At 36.2% G+C, this 19,944-nt stretch overlaps 1 protein-coding gene across 1 annotated transcript in view; it reads left to right on the top strand.

Moving 5' to 3' along the window:
• Nucleotides 1-19,944, top strand: part of BRIP1 (BRCA1 interacting helicase 1) — a 186,596-nt gene that overhangs the window by 159,531 nt on the left and 7,121 nt on the right. Inside the window, exon 18 of the mRNA XM_043902887.1 lies at nucleotides 17,350-17,432. Within this exon, the coding sequence (XP_043758822.1) occupies nucleotides 17,350-17,432 (83 nt within the window). The remainder of the gene's footprint in view (nucleotides 1-17,349; nucleotides 17,433-19,944) is intronic.

Below are 19,944 nucleotides of genomic sequence, written 5' to 3' on the forward strand. Positions count from 1 at the left end.
AGTCCTAAAACACATCACCTACTCCCTTCCCCATCATTTCAGAATGATATTCTGTAGTTGTTTCTGTTCAAACTGAATTATTCAGTTCTATGTTTAACCTACTGATACGGTTAAGCTGCTGCCCTTCTCTTCCTAGAAATCCCACTTGTACTTGGCATCAAGTTGCACTGGAAATTGTCCTTGAAGCATTCCATCTACTTACTTTGTCTCTCCCTGTTGGTTGACTTGTTGGTTGTGTTAGAATTTTAATATTCAACAAATAATTTCTAGGGGAACCTGAATATTTGTTTTAAAATTCTTGACTTTTAGTTATTATGCTGAATTTCAGAAAATAAATATTTTTACCTCAGTTGATTATTTTGTTTCTCAGTATGAGCAATGCCTTGAATTTTCAGAAACCATTTGAAGCAAAAGTATATTTGTATCTTATTTTGTCACTTATAAACTTTTTCTACATATATTAAGCAGGTTGTGAAGATGAAATTACTTGCCTAATGTCACATAGCTGCTAAATGCACCTTCATGTCTTGACCCCACCTATATTTAAAACCTTAATACTTGCTTTTTCATCCTTATACCCTACCTCTATCCACTAAAGTTCTATTAAATATAAATATCTCATTATTACACTATAAATATACCATATTCTTTCATTACTCTTTGCCTTCACATTCAAGTTACCATACAATTCATCTGGGAAGTTTACCAGTTAAAACCTAGTTGAAGAGGTCATGTCCTTTATGAAGACTTTTTAAAATTTCTCCAACTAGAGTTATTTACTCTGTGGGAAACCCATAGCATTTTATACTTATCTCTATTATAACATATATCTCATTATATTGGAATAGCCTGTTTATATATCTGTCTCCTTCCCTGAACATGTATTAAACATTTTTACGTTCTTAGCAACTGTGTCTCATCTTGGGGCATAGATACAAAGTATGTACTTGTTGAATTAGTGAAAAATGCCAGGTTCAGTGCTTTTCCAGCTATACCATATTGACCAGAGAGTTTCTAGAGCTTTGAAACATACTTTTCAAGAATTTCAGAAAAGCTTGTGTTTATAATATTGATATATAATACTATAGTTTCATTATTTCATTAATTAAAAAGTGACAGACTTATTTTACTGATATTTAGAGAAATAGAATCAACAAGTAGCAACTTATTACAAAGAAACATCCACTAAAAAATCAAGTGAATGTTTTACATCATATGGTAAAATTCATAATGTGTATTGATTGACATAAAAGGTGCTTATACTAAGGCACTGTTCTTATAAAAGATTTGTCTAGAAGGACTAAAATAAGCAGAAACAAATTGAGTTTAAAAAATGTTATCTTTTTTTTAAGCCCACATGGGACTCTTAGCGTATTTGAAGTAATATAAGCCCATGAAATGTAATAACAGCTTTCAGGAATGTACCAGATGGTTTTGTGACCAGGTTACAACTGCACTATAAGTTTCCTAACGGTTCTGCTTTACTGAAGTATAATCTTTGTCTCAAGTGGGCATAATTCATTTGAGCAAGGCAGTATGAAAACAATGGGGAAAAGAAAAGGTGAAACCTTTTTCTCTGAACTATTTTGTTAACTTAATGCCTTTTTGTTATAGAATACTTTAAACTTAAACCAAAGTGGGACCACGATAGAATGGCACCCTGACTTTACATTGGTTTTCAACACTGTTTTATAAAATGGCGTAGGTGTTATATAACAATTGACAGTATCCATCTTCCTATCCTGCCCTTCCAATTTTTTGGTTGGTCTGATGCCTCGGAACCTATGGACTACTTTAAAATATCACAAAAGAGTATCATATAAAATTTAGATTTTTAAAGTCCCTATGGAGAAATCAAACATTTATATCAATTTTCACCCCCTCTCAAAATCCCATGATGGTATAGGAATAAATGTCAAATCTATAGACATGAAAAGAGTGGGAGAAGAGACAGTAATAGATGAACTGTCAATAAATTTTGAACACAGAAAAACAGATGAATGATTGAATGACTTAACAGGCAAGAGAAAGCTGAAATTTAAATCTATAGTTATGAAAGCTAATAAGATCTTCCAGATTCAAGCATAGAAAAACTTAGGACTTGGAGCTATTCTAGAATTGGTTACATGTTAGTATAAGTAGTTAGACAGCCTGCTCCATCCAGGTTTACTCTCTGGATATAATGAACTAGAGAGTCTATATATTCTTTAGCTGTGGGTACAGCTAAGAAGGGGTTAAAGATGGGGGTAAGAAAAGTCTACCTACTGAATGTGAGAACTCTATTCTCTTTTTCTCCCTCAGCTGACAATCTTATATCTTCAAGGCAGGAAAGTTCAGTATTCTTCTCTAAGACAGGTGACAACCCTGTCTTATGTTGGTCTGATGCCTTGGAACCTATGGATTGCTTTAAAATATCACAAGAGACTATCAGAAGGTGGAAGTCCTTGTAGCTGGAAGAACTTGTAGAAAACAGAAACAGTGTAATAGAACAGGGGTTGGCAAACTGTAACAGGCCAGACAAGAATGTTTTATGTTTTTCAGGCTACATACAGTCTGCATCCGTATTCTTTTTTGTTTTTTATTTTTTAACCTTTAAAATGTAAATACCATTCCTAGATTGTAGGCTATACAAAAATATGATGTGGGCCAGATTTCCTCTGTGGACTGTAGTTTGCCAACCCTGGGACAAAAGGAAACTTTATAAATTTCTATTAGTAATATCCAAAGAGAGGTAAGACAGTGCCTCCATAAAACAAGAATGGAAAATAAGAAAAAGCTCCTAGACATTAATATGGTAGCAACAGAGTTTAAATGTAGAATTGGATTTAGGAGGGAAAAATTAGAATTTCCCACATCCAAAAATCAAAGAGAAATAGGAAAGAACTAGAAAATTAGAGGAGCAGTATGCAAGAACCAACTTCTGATAAATAGGAGCTCCGTATGAAGAGACTGGAGAAAATAGAGAAATATGTCAAAGAAATAATTCAAGAAAAATGCTCAGAATTGAAGAACGTAGTTTCCTGATGAAAAGACACACTCAAGCACCGGTAAAGGGGAAGAGCTACAAAGCACCTCACTATGCAGTTTCAAAGTACCTAAGGTAAAGAATAGGTCCTAAAACCATCCAGAGAGAAAAAGGCAACTCTCATACAAAAGATGTGGAGTCTAAATTGAAATAGACTTCTTAAAAGCAACACCAGAAGCCAGAAGACTGTTGAAAATTATCTTCAACTATCTGAGGGAAATTTTTGATTTGCAATTTATGTTCTAAGCAACCCCCAAATGATCAATAAACTGTAAGACAAATAAAGCCTTCAGTGTTAAAGGACCTGAAACTTTTGCTTCAAATGCACAGTTTCTCAGTATTCTACTGAAAGATATGCTTTATCAAAGAAGAGAAAATTCAGAAAGAGGAATACCAAAGATGCAGGAAACTGGAGTTCCAACCCAGAAAAGTGGAATTCCCAAAACAAGAAAGAAGGTTCTGGGATGAAACTTTGCGGCAGTCCCATAGTAGGTAGTCTAGATTGGTTTTTGAGGATGGAAGGTTTGCCCATATTGAAAAAAATTCTTATAGCTGTGACAAAGTGGGAATTAATTAATGATAGAAAACAGAAAATTAAGCAAGAACGGGGAGAAGGAGAGTTAGTAACTCTAAGACAGACAAAAACATATGAGAAAGGGAATGTAATCATAGTCCATCATGTAATTTCATCTATACATGATAAGCCACTGAATATTGATTTACAAAAGAATTGTGATATAACTCTACTAGAAGATTGGAGAGGAGTGAAGTTATCAGTAATATGAAATAAGCATCTTCTATAGGAAGAATCTGTACATAATTTTAGTGGTTAAAATCCAAGACAAATGACCACAAGAACTATCTAAGGTATTTTAAATTAATTGTTTATGAGATTGGGAACTGAAGATGTGGTATGAGTAGGCAAAAGAGAATTCTGTTTTTATTAAAACTATTATAATATTATAAAACTGTTTGACTTTTATACTGTGTTTGTGTATTTCATTAAAAATTAAAATTTACAAGCTAAAATTAACTTTTTACAATGTCTGGAGGTTTCAATTCTAGATAAGATGGAATAAGTGCATTCTATACTGCTTTTAAAACCTGGATAAAATATGTAGAGCTGCTATTTGAGTACTATGAAGAGTAAATCATACTAGACAGATTGATAATTTGAATTCTTATCTTCTTCCCCAGTGAACTGGTTGGAATAACTATATTAATATCAGGACAAAGTAGAATTCAGAACAAAGGAAATTACAGGGGTGCTGAAAGGAAAATAGCATAATGGTAAAAGGGTCACTTATCAAAAAAGACATAACAATCCTAATTGTGTATTCACCTAAAAATAGAACCTCAAAATAAATGACACAAAAGCTGACATCTGAATAGAGAAATAGACAAATCCACAAGTAAAGAGGAGACTTTAAAATTCCTCTTTCAATAATACTGGGTTGGTCAAAAATTTCATAAGATGTGTTGGAAAAACCTGAATGAACTTTTTGGCCAACCCAATAGCTAGCAGTAAGAAACAGAAAACCAATAAGGAGATAAAAGATTTAAACAATGTTGTTAACCAACTAGATCAAATTGACATTGTAGAGGACTCCACCCAACAACAGAAGAAACAACCTAAAGAACATGTACCAATGTAGACAATGTCCTGGGTGACAAAGTTAAAAGTTGTTTTGAAGATTTGAAAGCAATCAATAGAATTATCTCTAAGGGAGTTGAAGAGGTTGAAGTTGGCATATAAAGCCATTTTAAATATGATCAAAGAACTAAGAAAATTATGTCTAAAGAACTATAAGAAACTATGGGAATAGTGTTTCACCAAGTGAAGAATATCAATAGTTAGAATTTTTTTTAAAAAAAAAGAACCTAATGGAAATTCTGGAGTTCAAATGTACAATAAGTGAAATTAAAAATTTATTAGAGGGACTCACCAGCAGTTTTGAGCAGAGAGAAGAAAGAATTGATTTCTAGTATGAGGAAGAGATAGAAGAAGAATGAAGAATAATTAAGATAGCCTCAAAAACCTGTACAACCACATCAAGAATACCAACATACACATAAAAAGAGTCTTAGGGGGAGAAAAGAGAGAGAAGGGAACATAAAGATCTTTTTGAAGAAATAACGGCTGGAAACTTCACAAATTTGGTGAAAAACACTGATCTCCACATCTCAGAAAAGCAGAAAACTCCAAGTGGTTTGAACTCAAAAGAGATCCATACATCAGAATGTTGTGATCAAACTATCAGAAGACAAAAAGAGAATCCAGAAAACAGCAAAAGAAAAACCATATACAGGATCTCTTAAATTAGCAGATCTTTCACTGAACACTATGGAAAGGAGGCAGTAAATTGAGATATTTAAAGTGCTGAAAGAAAAAGACCGTCAATGGAATCTATAAATGGCAAAATTATACTTCAAAGATTAAGGAGGAAGTAGAATGCTTACTCCTTGGAAGGAAAGTTATGATCAACCTAGACAGCATATTAAAAAGCAGAGACATTACTTTGTCAACAAAGATCCATCTAGTCAAGGCTATGGTTTTTCCAGTGATCATATATGGATGTGAGAGTTGGACTATAAAGAAAGCTGAGCGCCGTAGAATTGATGCTTTTGAACAGTGGTGTTGGAAAAGACTCTTGAGAGTCCCTTGGACTGCAAAGAGATCCAACCAGTCCATCCTAAAGGAGATCAGTCCTGGGTGTTCATTGGAAGGACTGATGCTGAAGCTGAAACTCCAATACTTTGGCCACCTGATGTGAAGAGCTGACTCACTGGAAAAGACCCTGATCCTGGGAAAGATTGAGGGCAGGAGGAGAAGGGGATGACAGAGGATAAGATGGTTGGATGGCATCACTGACTCAATGGACATGGGTTTGGGTGGACTCCGGGAGTTGGTGATGGCAGGGAGGCCTGGCATGCTGCGGTTCATGGGGTCGCAAAGAGTCAGACACGACTGAATGACTGAACTGAACTGAACTGAGAACATTTCCAAACAAAAACCAAGAGAATTAATCTTTGGAAATCTTAATTGTACAAGAAGCACTAAAAGGAGTCTCTTGCTTCATGAAAGGGCACTAATCTGTAACTTATATCCACATGAAGAAATAAGGATCTGTTATTTCATAGGTAAATATAAAAAACAATATAAGTATATTTTGGTAGCTATTTTTCTCCTATTTGATTTTGAGAGCAACTGCATAAAGCAGTAATTTTATGTCTGTGGTAATAAGCATGGGTCTTGGGGGTCCCCAAAACCACCCTTAGGTTTAGTTATTCACCAGGAGCAGTGATAGATTCAGCAAATAGCTGTATGCACACCCAAGATTTGTCGCAGTGAAAGGATACAAAGCAAAAACAGCAAAGAGAAGGCACACAGGCAAAAGCTCCAGGGGAAGTCAGGCACAATCTTCCAAGTGTCTTCTCTCAGTGGAGAACTACAGGGCACTCTTAGATTCCCAGCAATGAATTGGGGTAACCTGTGTGAAATAATTGCCAACCAGGAGAGCTGGTTAAAGACTCAGCACCCAGTGTTTTTATTTGGACTGGTCATATAGGCAGTCTCTGGCTAACACTTTACCAAAGTCTAGACTCTCAGAAGAAAAGCACATGTTTGGCATTAACCTTATTTTTGCACAGACAATTTAGACACAGTGAGACTTTCTTATCAGTTTGTGATTGGAACCTTCCTAAAATCTAAAAGCCAACCAAGGGCTGCTTTTGTATGCAGACATTTTTAGAGATAAGCAGCTTGGCCTGCTGTACTCACTTTTCTGCACAGGTGTAATGTTTAAAGATAAAATTTAAATTAATAACACAGGGTGAGGGGAGAAGAAACTTATTACAGGAGCAGTGTTTTTGTATACTGTTGAAATTAAGTTCATATCAATCCAAATTAGATTTTTATAAATTAAGGTGTTTGTTAAAATTCTCAAGAATTATACAAAAAAAGATCATAATGACATGGATAACCACAGTGGTGACTCACCTTGGGTCAGACATCCTGGAGTATGAAGTCAAGTGGGCCCTAGGAAGCATTACTGCAAAGCTAGTGGAGGTGATGGAATTCCAGCTGAGCTATTTCAAATCCCAAAAGATGATGCTGTTAAAATGCTGCACTCAGTATGTCAGCAAATTTGGAAAACTGAGCAAGTGGCAACAGGACGGAAAAGGTCAGTTTTCATTACAATCCCAAAGAAGGAAGGTGCCAAAGAATGTTCAGATTACTATACAGTTGTGCTCATTTTGCATGCTAATAAGGTAATGCTCAAAATCCTTCAAGCTAGATTTTAGCAGTATGTGAGCTGAGAGCTTCAAGCCGGGTTTAGAACAGGTAAAGGAACCAGAAATCAAATTGCCAACATTTGTTGGGTCACAGAGAAAGCAAGAGAATTCCAGAAAAGCTTCTGCTTCATTGACTATGTGAAAGCCTTTGACTATGTGGATCACAACAAACTGTGGAAAATTCTTAAAGAGGTAAGTACCAGACCACCTTACCTATCTCCTGGGAAACCTGTATACAGGTCAAGAAGCAACAATTAGAACCTCACATGAAACAACTCACTGGTTCAAAATTAGGAAAGGAGTATAACAAGGCTGTATATTGTTGGCATGTTTATTTAACTCTGTGCAGAGTACATCATGCGAAATCTTGGCCTGGATGAATGAAAAGATGGAATCAGGATTGCTGGGAGAAATATCAACAACCTCAGATAACACAAATGATACTACTCTAATGGAAGAAAGGGAAGAGGAATTAAAGAGCCTCTTGATGAGGGTGAGATTGAAAAAGCTGGCTTAAAACTCAACTTTCAAAAAACTTAGATCAAAAAACTTTCAAAAAACTAAGATCATGGCATCCTGTCTCACTACTTCATGGCAAATAAAAGAGGAAAAAGTAGAAGCAGTGACAGATTTTATTTTCTTGGGCTCCAAAATCACTGTGGATGGTAACTGCAGCCATGAAATTAAAAGATGTTTGCTCCTTGGAAGGAACCCTATGACCAACCTAGACATCATATTATAAAGCAGAGACAGGGACCCATGGACCATGGGGAGTGCATCTGTCCTCTGCAGGGGCCGCGGGTTAGGAAAAGTGTCTCAGCTGCTCCTGCAGACAGTGTTTCCAGGAAACCAAGGAGAACCATCAGGAACCGAAAATGCCAAAACTGAGATCAAGCCCTGAGATTTTGGAGTGGGAGCACTGACTCCAAGACCCTAGACTACCAGAGAAAACTAACCCTAGAGAATAACAAGTAGTTAGAACCCACACTAAGGAAACCACTTGCATACAAGATCCGGCATCACCCAACCACCAATAGCACTCTGCAGGACACCTTATCTAAACAACAAACAAAACAAAAATACAAACCCAATCATCAGCAAACAGGATTACCACCCACTCAGCCTTGACCATCAGAGGAAAAACAAACAAGCGAAAAAAAAAAAAAAAAACCAGCACAAATCTGACCCTATGCAAAGCTTACACAAACCACTGGACCAACCTTAGAAGGGCAGAAACCAAAAGGAAGAAAGAATTCAACCTTGAAGCCTGGGAAAAGGAGACCTCAAACACAATAAGTTTAAAAAAAAAAAATAAGGAAAAGGCAGAGAAATACTACACAAATGAAGGAACAAATTAGAAACACAGAAGTTCAAATAAATGAAGGTAAAATAGGCAAACTACCTGTAAAAGAATTTAGAATAATGGTAGTAAAGATGATCAAAAACCTTGAAAACAAAATGGAGAAAATGCAAGAATCAATTAACAAAGACCTAGAAGAATTAAAGAATAAATATGCAAACAACACAATTACTGAAATTAAAAATACTCTGGAAGGAATCAATAGCAGAATGTCTGAAGCAGAAGAATGATTCAGTGAGCTGGAAGATAAAATGGTGAAAATAACTTTTGAAGAGCAGAATAAAGTAAAAAGAATGAAAAGAACTGAGGATAGTCTCAGAGACCTCTGGGACAATATCAAACACACCAAATCAAATTATAGGGGTCCCAGAAGAAGAAAAGAAAAAGGGTATGAGAAAATTTTTGAAGAGATTATAGTTGAAAATTTCCCAAACATGGAAAAGGAAATAGTCAGTCAAGTATAAGAGGCACAAAGAGTCCCATACAGGATAAACCCAAGGAGAAACATACCAGTTCAGTTCAATTCAGTTGCTCACTCATGTCTGACTCTGTGTCCCCATGGACTGCAGCATACCAGGCTTCCCTGTCCATCACCAACTTCCAGAGCCTACTCAAACTCATGTCCATCATGTTGGTGATGCCATCCAACCATCTCATCCTCTGTCGTCCCCTTCTCCTCCCCCTTCCATCTTTCCCAGCACCAGGGCCTTATCAAATGAGTCAGTTCTTTCCATCAGGTGGCCAAAGTATTGGAGTTTCAGCTTCAGCATCAGTCCTTCCAATGAATGTTCAAGACTGATCTCCTTTAGGATGGACTGGCTGGATCTCCTTGCAGTCCAAGGGACTCTCAAGAGTCTTCTCCAACACCACTGTTCAAAAGCATCAATTCTTCGGCACTCAGCTTTCTTTGTAGTCCAACTCTCATGTCCATACATGATTACTGGAAAAACCATAGCTTTGACTAGATGGACCTTTGTTGGCAAAGCAATGTCTCTGCTTTTTAATATGCTGTCTAGGTTGGTCATAGGTTTTCTTCCAAGGAGCAGGTGTCTTTTAATTTCATGGCTGCAGTCACCATCTGCAGTGATTTTGGAGCCAAAAAAAATAGTCTCTCACTGTTTCCACTGTTTCCCCATCTATTTGCCATGAAGTGATGGGACCAGATGCTATGATCTTAGTTTTCTGAATGTTGAGTTTTAAGCCAACTTTTTCACTCACCTCTTTCACTTTCTTCAAGAGGCTCTTTAATGCTTTGCTTTCTGCCATAAGGGTGGTATCATCTGTGTATCATAACAACAAAGACTAAATACAAAGAAAAAATATTAAAAGCAGCAAGAGAAAAGCAACAAGTAACATACAAGGGAAAACCCCATACATTTAACAACTGATCTTTCAGCAGAAACTCTGCAGGCAGGAAGAGGGTGGCAGGATATATTTAAAGTACTGAAAGGGAAAAATTCTACAATGAAGAATCCCTAGCCAGCAAGGATCTCATTCAAAATTGATGGAGAAATAAAAAGTTTTTCAAACAAGTGAAAGTTAAGAGAGTTCACTACCACCAAACCAGCTTTACAACAAATGTTAAAGGGATTTATGTAGTCAAGAAATATAAGAGACGGAAAAAGATCTACAAAATCAACCCCAAACAATTAAGAAAATGGCAATAGGAACATACATATCAATAATTACTTTAAATGGATTAAAAGCTCCAACCAAAAGATACAGACTGGCTGAATGGATACAAAAACAAGACCCATATATATGCTGTCTACAGGAAACCCACTTCAGACCTAAAGACACATGTAGACTGAAAATGAGATGATGGAAAAATAGATTCCACGCAAATGGGAAGCAAAAGAAAGCTGGAGTAGCAATCCTCATATCAGACAAAATAGACCTTAAGATAAAGAATATTGCAAGAGATATGGAAGGACACTACATAATGATCAAGGGATCAATTCAAGAGGAAGACATAACAATTGTAAATAGCTACACACCCAACATGCTGCTGCTGCTGCTGCTAAGTTGCTTCAGTCATGTCCGACTCTGCAACCCCATAGAAAGCAGCCCACCAGGCTCTGCCGTCCCTGGGATTCTCCAGGCAAGAACACTGGAGTGGGTTGCCATTTCCTTCTCCAATGCATGAAAGTGAAAATGAAGTCACTCAGTCATATCTGACTCTTCGCGACCCCATGGACTGCAGCCTACCAGGCCCCTCCTTCCATGGGATTTTTCAGGCAAGAGTACTGGAGTGGGTTGCCATTGCCTTCTCCAACACAGGAGCACCTCAATACATAAGACAAACACCAACAGACATAAAAGGAGAAATTGACAGTAGCACAATAATAGTAGCATACTTTAGCACCCCGCTCATACCAATGGACAGATCATCAAAACAAAATTAATAAGGAAACACAAATCTTAAATGATAACATTAGATGAGATGGATCTCATTGATATCTTCAGGATATTCCATCCAAATGCAGAAGAATACACCTTCTTCTCAAGTGCACATGGAATATTCTCCAGGATAGACCACATCTTGGGTCACAAATCAAACGTCAGTAAATTTAAGAAAATTGAAATGGTATCAAACATCTTCTACCACAAAGCTATGAGATAGATATCAATTACAAGAAAAAAGCTGTAAGAAGCACAAACACATGGAGATTAAACAACATGTTTCTAAATAATTAACAGGTTACTGAAGAAATCAAAAGGAAAATCAGAAAATTTCTAGAAAAAAATAACCATGAAAACACAACAACTCAAAACCTATGGGATGAAGGAAAAGCAGTTCTACGAGGGACATTTACAGCAATACAGTCCTACCTCAAGAAACAACAGAAGCATCACATAGATGATCTACCTTTATACCTAAAACAACTGGAGAAAGAAGAACCAAAAACCCCCAAAATTAGTAGAAGCAAAGAAGTCATAAAGATCTGAGCAGAGATAAATGAAAAATGAAAGAAACAGAGGTAAAGATTAATAAAAGTAAAAGCTGGGTCTTTGAGAAGATAAACAAAATTGGCAAACATTTGGCTAGACTTATCAAGAAAAAGAAGAATCAGATCAACAGAACTGGAAATGAAAAAGGAGAGGTTACAACAGACAATACAGAAATACAAAAAATTTTAAGAGACTACTAGGAACAACTATATGGCAATAAAATGGATAACCTGGAAGAAATGGACAGATTCTTTGAAAAGTATAACATTCCAAGACTGAACCAGGAAGAAATAGAAATTATGAACAACCCAATTACAAGCAGTTAAATTGAAGCTGTGATCAAAAATCTCCCAAAAAACAAAAGCCCAGGACCAGATGGCTTCACAGCGGAATTCTACCAACATTTAGAGAAGAGCTAATGCCTATCCTTCTAAAGCTCTTTTGAAAAATTACAGAGGAAGGAACACTTCCAAACTCATTCTACGAGGCCACCATCATCCTGATACCAAAACCAGATAAAGACAACACAAAAAAAGAAAACTACAGGCCAGTATCACTGATAAACATAGATGCAAAAATCCTCAACAAAATTTTAGCAAACAGAATTCAGCAGCACATCAAAAAGCTCATACACCATGATCATGTGGGGTTTATTCCAGGAATGCAAGGATTCTTCAATGTTCACAAATCAATCAATGTGATATACCATATTAACAAATTGAAAGATAAAAATCATATGATTATCTCAATAGATGCAGAAAAAGCCTTTGACAAAATTCAACACCCATTTATGATTAAAACTCTTCAAAAAGTGGGCACAGAAGGAACCTACCTCAACATAGTAAAGGCCATATATGATAAGCCTACAGCAAACATTATTCTCAATGGTGAAAAACTGAAAGCATTCCCTCTAAGATCAGGAACAAGACCAGGGTGTCCACTTTCACCACTATTATTCAACATAGTTCTGGAAGTCCTAGCTACAGCAATTAGAGAAGAAAAATAAAAGGAATCCAGATCGGAAAAGAAAAAGTAAAGCTCTCACTGTTTGCAGATGACATGATCCTATACATAGGAAACCCTAAAGATAGAATCAGAAAATTACTATAGCTAGTCAGTGAATTTAGCAAAGTTGAAGGATACAAAATCAATACACAGAAATCACTTGAATTTCTATATTACTAACAATGAAAAATCAGAAAGAAGAATTAAGGAATCAATCCCATTCACCATTGCAACAAAAAGAAATTAAATAAATAGAAAACAACTTACCTAAGGAGACAAAAGAACTGTACACAGAAAATTTTAAGACACTAGTGAAAGAAGTCAAAGATGACATAAACAGATGGAGAGATCTTCCATGTTCCTGGGTAGGAAGAATCAATATTGTGAAAATGACTTTACTACCAAATGCAGTCTACAGATTCAATGTGATCCTATCAAAATACCAATGACATTTTTCACAGAACTAGAACAAAAGATTTCACAATTCATATGGAAACCCAAGACCCCCAAATAGCCAAAGCAGTCTTAAGAAAGAAAAATGGAGCTGGAGGAATCAACCTTCCTGATTTCAGATTATACTACAAAGCTACAGTCATCAAGACAGTATGGTCCTGGCACAAAAACAGAAATATAGACCAATGGAACAAGATAGAAAGCCCAGAAATAAACCCATGCACCTATGGGTACCTTATTTTTGACAAAGGAGGCAAGAATATACAATGGGGCAAAGACAGCATCTTCAATTAATGGTGTTGGAAAAACTGGGACAACTACATGTAAAAGAATGAAATTAGAATACTTCCTAACACCATACACAAAGATTAAACTCAAAATGGATTAAAGACCTCAATGTAAAACCAGAAATTACAAACTTCTTAGAGGAAAACATAGGCAGAACAGTTGATGACATAAATCAAAGCAAAATCCTCTATGATCCACTTCCTAGAGTAACAGAAATAAAAACAGAAGTAAGCAAGTGGGACTTGATTAAACTTAAAAGCTTTGGCACAGCAAAGGAAACTGTAAGCGTGGTGAAAAGACAGCCCTCAGAATGGGAGAAAATAATAGCAAATGAAACAACTGACAGGATTAATTTCCAAAATATACAAGCAGCTCATACAACTTAATACTAGAAAAATAAACAACCCAATCAAAAAGTGAAAGGAAAAGACTGTTAGGAAAAGACCTAAACAGACATTTCTCCAAAGAAGACATACAGATGGCTAACAAACATGTGGAAAGATGCTCAACATCGCTCATTATTAGAGAAATGCAAATCAAAACTACAATGAGATATCACCTCACATCAGTCAGAATGGCCATCATCAAAAAGTCTACAAACAGTAAATGCTGGGGAGGGTGTGGAGAAAAGGGAACGCTCTTGCACTTTTGGTGGGAATGTAAATTGATACAGCCACTATGGAAGATGGTATGGAGAGTCCTTAAAAAACTAGGAATAAAGCCACCATGTGACCCAGCAATCCCACTCCTAGATATATCCCCTGAGGAAACCAAAATTGAAGAAGACACATTATTCACTGCAGCACTATTTATAATAACTAGAACATGGAAGCAACCTAAATGTCCATCAACAGATGAATGGATAAAGACGTTGTACATATACACAATGGAATATTACTCAGCCATAAAAAGGAACGCCTTTGAGTCAGTTCTAATGAGGTGGATGAACCTGGAATCCATTGTACAGAGTGAAGTAAGTCAGAAAGAGAAAGATAAATATCGTATTCTAATGCATATATACAGAATCTAGAAAAATGGTACTGAAGAATTTCCTTACAGGGCAGCAGTTTGGAAAATAGACTTGTGGACATGGGGAGAGGGGATGAGAGGGTGAGATGTATGGAAAGAGTAACATGGAAGCTTACATTATCATGTGTAAAATAGATAGCCAACAGGGAATTTGCTCTGTGGCTCAGGAAACTCGAACAGGGGCTCTGTATCAACCTAGGGGGTTGGGACGGGGAGGGAGATGGGAGGGATGTTCAAAAGGGAGGGGATATATGTATACTTATGGCTGATTCATGTTGAGGTTTGACAGAAATCAGCAAAATTCTGTAAAGCAATTATCCTTCAATTAAAAAAAAAAGCAGAGACATCACTTTGCCAACAAAAATCCATATAGTCAAAACTACATTTTTTCCAGTAGTCATGTATGGATATGAGAGTTGGACCATAAAGAAGGCTGAGCGCTAAAGAATTGATGCTTTTGAGTTGTGGTGCTGGAGAAGACTCTTGAGAGTCCCTTGAGCTTCAAGATCAAACCAGTCAACCCTAAAGGAAATCAACCGTGAATACTCATTAGAAAGACTGATACTGAAGCTGAAGCTCTAATACATGGGCCACCTGATGGGAAGAACAAACTCACTGGAAAAGACCCTGCTGCTGGCAAAGATTGAGGACAGGAGGAGAAGGAGGCGACAGAGAATAAGATTATTAGATAGCTTCTCTGACTCAATGGGCATGAATTTGAGCAAACTCCGGGATATACTAAAGGACAGGGAAGCCTGGTGTGCTACATCCATGGGGTCATAACTAGTTGGACCAACTTAGCGCCTGAAGGGTAACAAATGCAAGAGAATGATGTTAGACCCCTACCTCACACTGTATAGAAAAGTTAACTGAAAATGGATCAAGGGCTAAAGAGATGTAGATTTTCTTCACCTTGGATTAGGCAAAGGTTTTTAAAATATTTCAGATCATGTGTCTGATCAGAATCTAGTTCCAGAATATATAAAGAACTCTTATAGAGTTCAACAATAAAAAGACAGTGCAATTTTAGTTTTGACCAATAATTTAAATACATATTTCTCAAAAAAAATAGATATACACATGACCAGTATGCACATGAAAAGATGTGCAACATCATTAGTCACTCAGTTCAGTTCAGTTGCTCAGTTGTGTTCGACTCTTTGCAATCCCATGAACTGCAGCACACCAGGCCTCCCTGTCCATCACCAACTCCCAGAGCCTACCCAAACTCATTAGTCATTAGGGAAATGTAGATCAAAACCAGAGTGAAGTACCACTTCATACCTTTTAAGGTAAATATATTGAAAAAGAGGGACAATAACAAGTGTTAATGAAGCTATGGAGAAATTGGAAATCTCATGCATGGCTAATGGAAATGTAAAATTATGCGACTGCATTGGAAAAAAAAATGTGGCAGTTCCTCAAAATTTAAACAGAGTTTCCCAGATCACCAGCCCAGGTGGGATGCATGAGACAAGTGCTCGGGCCTGATGCACTGGGAAGACCCAGAGGAATCGGGTGGAGAGGGAGGTGGGAGGGGGGATCGGGATGGGGAATACGTGTAAATCTATGGCTGATTCATATCAATGTATGACCAAAAAAAATAAATTAAAAAAAAATTAAAAAAAATAAAAATAAACAGAGTTTCCATATGAACTAGCAATTCTATTCCTAAGTTTATACTCAAGTTTTTTAAAATGTATTTCCATAAAAGCTTGTACACAAATGTATATAGCAGCATTATTCATAATAGACAGAAGTGGAAACAATGCAAAATGGTCATTATGTATAGATAAACAAATTGTGGTATATCCATACAATGTACTATTATTCAGTAATAATACATGATACAAGGACCTTGAAAACATCATGCTAAGTGAGAGAAGCCAGACACAAAATGCCATATATTATAAGATTCTAGTTTATGAAGTGTCCAAAACAGATAAATCTAGGGCTTCCCAGGGTGGCACTAGTGATAAAGAACCCACCTGCCAATGCAGGAGATAAGAGACAGGTTTGATCCCTAGGTCAGGAAAATCCCCTGGAGGAGGGCATGGCAATTCACTCCGGTATTCTTGCCTGGAGCATACTATGAACAGAGGAGCCTTGTGGGCTACACTTCATGGTGTCACCGAGAGTTGGACACGACTGAAGCCACTTTGCATGTGCACACATGCATATGAACAGAAAGTAGATTACTGGTTGTCGGGGGTCAGGGGGAATAATCCGAGTAATTCGGGGAGACTCATGGGCGTGGGATTTCTTTTTTGGTGAGATTAAAATATTCTGTAATAGATTGTGTTATAGGTTGCAGAACCTTGTAAATGTGCTAAAGAACTACTGAATTTTAAAATGTTTAATGATTTTTAAAATAAAACAATTAGCAATTTGAGCCCCACAATCCATAAAAAGAATAATGCACCATAGCCATAGTGGTTATTTTAGGAATGAAAGAAAGGCAAGCTCAATATCTGACATTTTGCTAGTGTAATCCACCATATTAGCAGTTTAAAAAGAACAACTGCATGATTATATCAATTGGTGCAAAACATTTTTTTACTTTTTACAAACTTACTCATTTATGATAAAAACTTGTTAAATCAGAATAAAAGTTATCTACAGAAAATCTACAGCTAGTATAAGGTAAAAAATATTCTGTGTATGTAAGGAAGGTTTGGAGGAAATAATTTTTATAATTTTCTTGACTTTTGAAATGGAATGCATGTAGCATTTTTGGGTATAGTAGTTGGCAAAAGTAGGGTGTTTTTAAATACACCTACTCTGGTACATTGTAGTGAGTAGTTTCTATAAACCTTATTCATAATTATGACTTTGATTAAAGGACACATCATTAATTTTCTCAATCTTCTCTCTGTCCCATTAGAAATTTGACTGTTTTGCACTGTTGTATTTATCTTACTTTCTCCCTATTTTTTAACAGGTGTATTCGACACAAGAATGATTGGGGGGCTCTTATTCTAGTCGATGACCGCTTCAGGAGTAACCCAAGTCGATACATATCTGGTAAGAGTCTCAGCTGGACTTAGAGTAAGAGTTGGTAGCAAGCTTTATTATTTAATGACTTCTATTTTTAAAGACAAAGAATTGGATAGAGAATTTGAATTACTAGATCTAACATGAAAAAATTCACATTGCCTGGAAATCTAGCCTTTTAATGCCTCTATGTTTACAAAAGATCTTTAGAGAGAAGAATCTGGTTAGTTCTAATGTAGTATTAATCAATTAAGATCCTTCTGTTTCATCAGAATGTGGTTTTAATTCAATAGCATATCAGTAATTTATTTAGCATTGTCAGGGGAAAAAAACTATTCCACAGAAATTAATTTTTCAAGAAATATTAAGTTTTTACATTTAAGCACACAAGCAATTCATTGGCTGTATAGGATTCTTCTTTCATTTTGAATTATTTGAGTTTTATTGTTGTTTGTTTGTTTAGAAATGCTTCTGTTGTTACAGAGTTTATATTAATCAGAGTTAGTATCTTCTAAAAAGAAAGAAATGCACCACTGCATACCGCAAGATGCAGTAGACGGCCGTTTTTCCCCACTCAAATGAACAAATGCTGTGTGTCTGTTGTTTTCATCCAGCTGTAGCACAGTCCCTTTGAAATCAATATCAGGAATCTATGTTATTAAAGAACTGTTAGAAATACTTGCATTTTTATTGCTAGCTTTAGAGCTAAAAATTTCATACCATACTATAATATAATGAAATGACACTAATTTTTTGTTTCAGATTAGCTGTCTATGTATATGTACTCTATTTTTTATATTTCAGAGCCTAATAATTATATCTGATTCAATATTAAAACATATCCACCTGGATTGAAGCAGGAAATGCTGCTTTATTAATCTTTTCCCCTCTTTCCCTGTAGAGCAAGCCATTGAGCTTAGGCCAAGTCATAACCAAAAGCAAATGTTAAGTGCTTATGTTTAGTCAGCAGGTGGAGCTCAGATTCTTTCAAGTTTTCAAAAGCAAACTGACATTTTATACTGAAAAGGCTTTTTTTTAATCACATAAAGGTCAAAATGAAAGTGATAATTATAATTCTAAAATTTTTAAATTGGAAAATTTTTCATATTTTTATTTGGTATAATTATTTTCCCCAGGCAAACAAAAATCAAGAACTTTAAAGAAATGCATATTTTAAATTTCTTTTCTTTTCAAATCTAGAACTGAAATTTTTACCTCAGATTCATTGAGAGATTTTTTTTTTGAATTAAACATTTTTTATTATTTTCTGTAAGATTTTTATTTTTTTCTGAGACTCATGAAGAAGACTGAAATCTTATGTAGGCAGTAACAGCACAACATACAGATTCCTTTTGATGACTAATTTTTGTTTAAATTCAATCTGCATAAGAATAGATTGATAGAAAGTCTCCATTAAACAGAAAAACTAAAGGAATGTATTTGTAATGAAAGTCTAATTGTTCAAGTTGCTTGATGCCCTGTCTTATCTTCCTCTCAACTGAAAATGCCATAATGAATTTTTAAACTACTCCAAAAAATGATTATAGTTTTAGCAACATCAGCAGAGAATATTTATTTTTTTTTTCCAATTATTTTTATTAGTTGGAGGCTAATTACTTTGCAACATTGCAGTGGGTTTTGTCATACATTGACATGAATCAGCCACGGAGTTACATGTATTCCCCATCCCGATCCCCCCCCCCCCCTCCCCCCCCCCCCCCACCCGATTCCCCTGGGTCCTCCCAGTACACCTGGCCAGAGCACCTGTCTCATGCATCCCACCCTCGCCTTCTCCCACAGAGTCCAAAAGTCTGTTCTGTACATCTGTGTCTCTTTTTCTGTTTTGCATATAGGGTTATCATTACCATCTTTCTAAATTCCATATAAATGTGTTAATATGCTGTAATGATCTTTATCTTTCTGGCTTACTTCACTCTGTATAATGGGCTCCAGTTTCATCCATCTCATTAGAACTGATTCAAATGAATTCTTTTTAACGGCTGAGTAATATTCCATGGTGTATATGTACCACAGCTTCCTTATCCATTCATCTGCTGATGGGCATCTAGGTTGCTTCCATGTCCTGGCTATTATAAACAGTGCTGCAATGAACATTGGGGTGCACGTGTCTCTTTCAGATCTGGTTTCCTCAGTGTGTATGCCCAAGAGTGGTATTGCTGGGTCATATGGCAGTTCTATTTCCAGTTTTTTAAGAAATCTCCACACTGTTTTCCATAGTGGCTGTACTAGTTTGCATTCCCACCAACAGTGTAAGAGGGTTCCCTTTTCTCCACACCCTCTCCAGCATTTATTGCTTGTAGACTTTTGGATAGCAGCCATCCTGACTGGAGTGTAATGGTACCTCATTGTGGTTTTGATTTGCATTTCTCTGATAATGAGTGATGTGGAGCATCTTTTCATGTGTTTGTTAGCCATCTGTATGTCTTCTTTGGAGAAATGTCTGTTTAGTTCTTTGGCCCATTTTTTGATTGGGTCATTTATTTTTCTGATTATAGTTTTAGCAACATCAGCAGAGAATATT

Source organism: Cervus elaphus, chromosome 5 (assembly GCF_910594005.1).
Source record: "Cervus elaphus chromosome 5, mCerEla1.1, whole genome shotgun sequence".
Taxonomy (NCBI): Eukaryota; Metazoa; Chordata; class Mammalia; order Artiodactyla; family Cervidae; genus Cervus; species Cervus elaphus.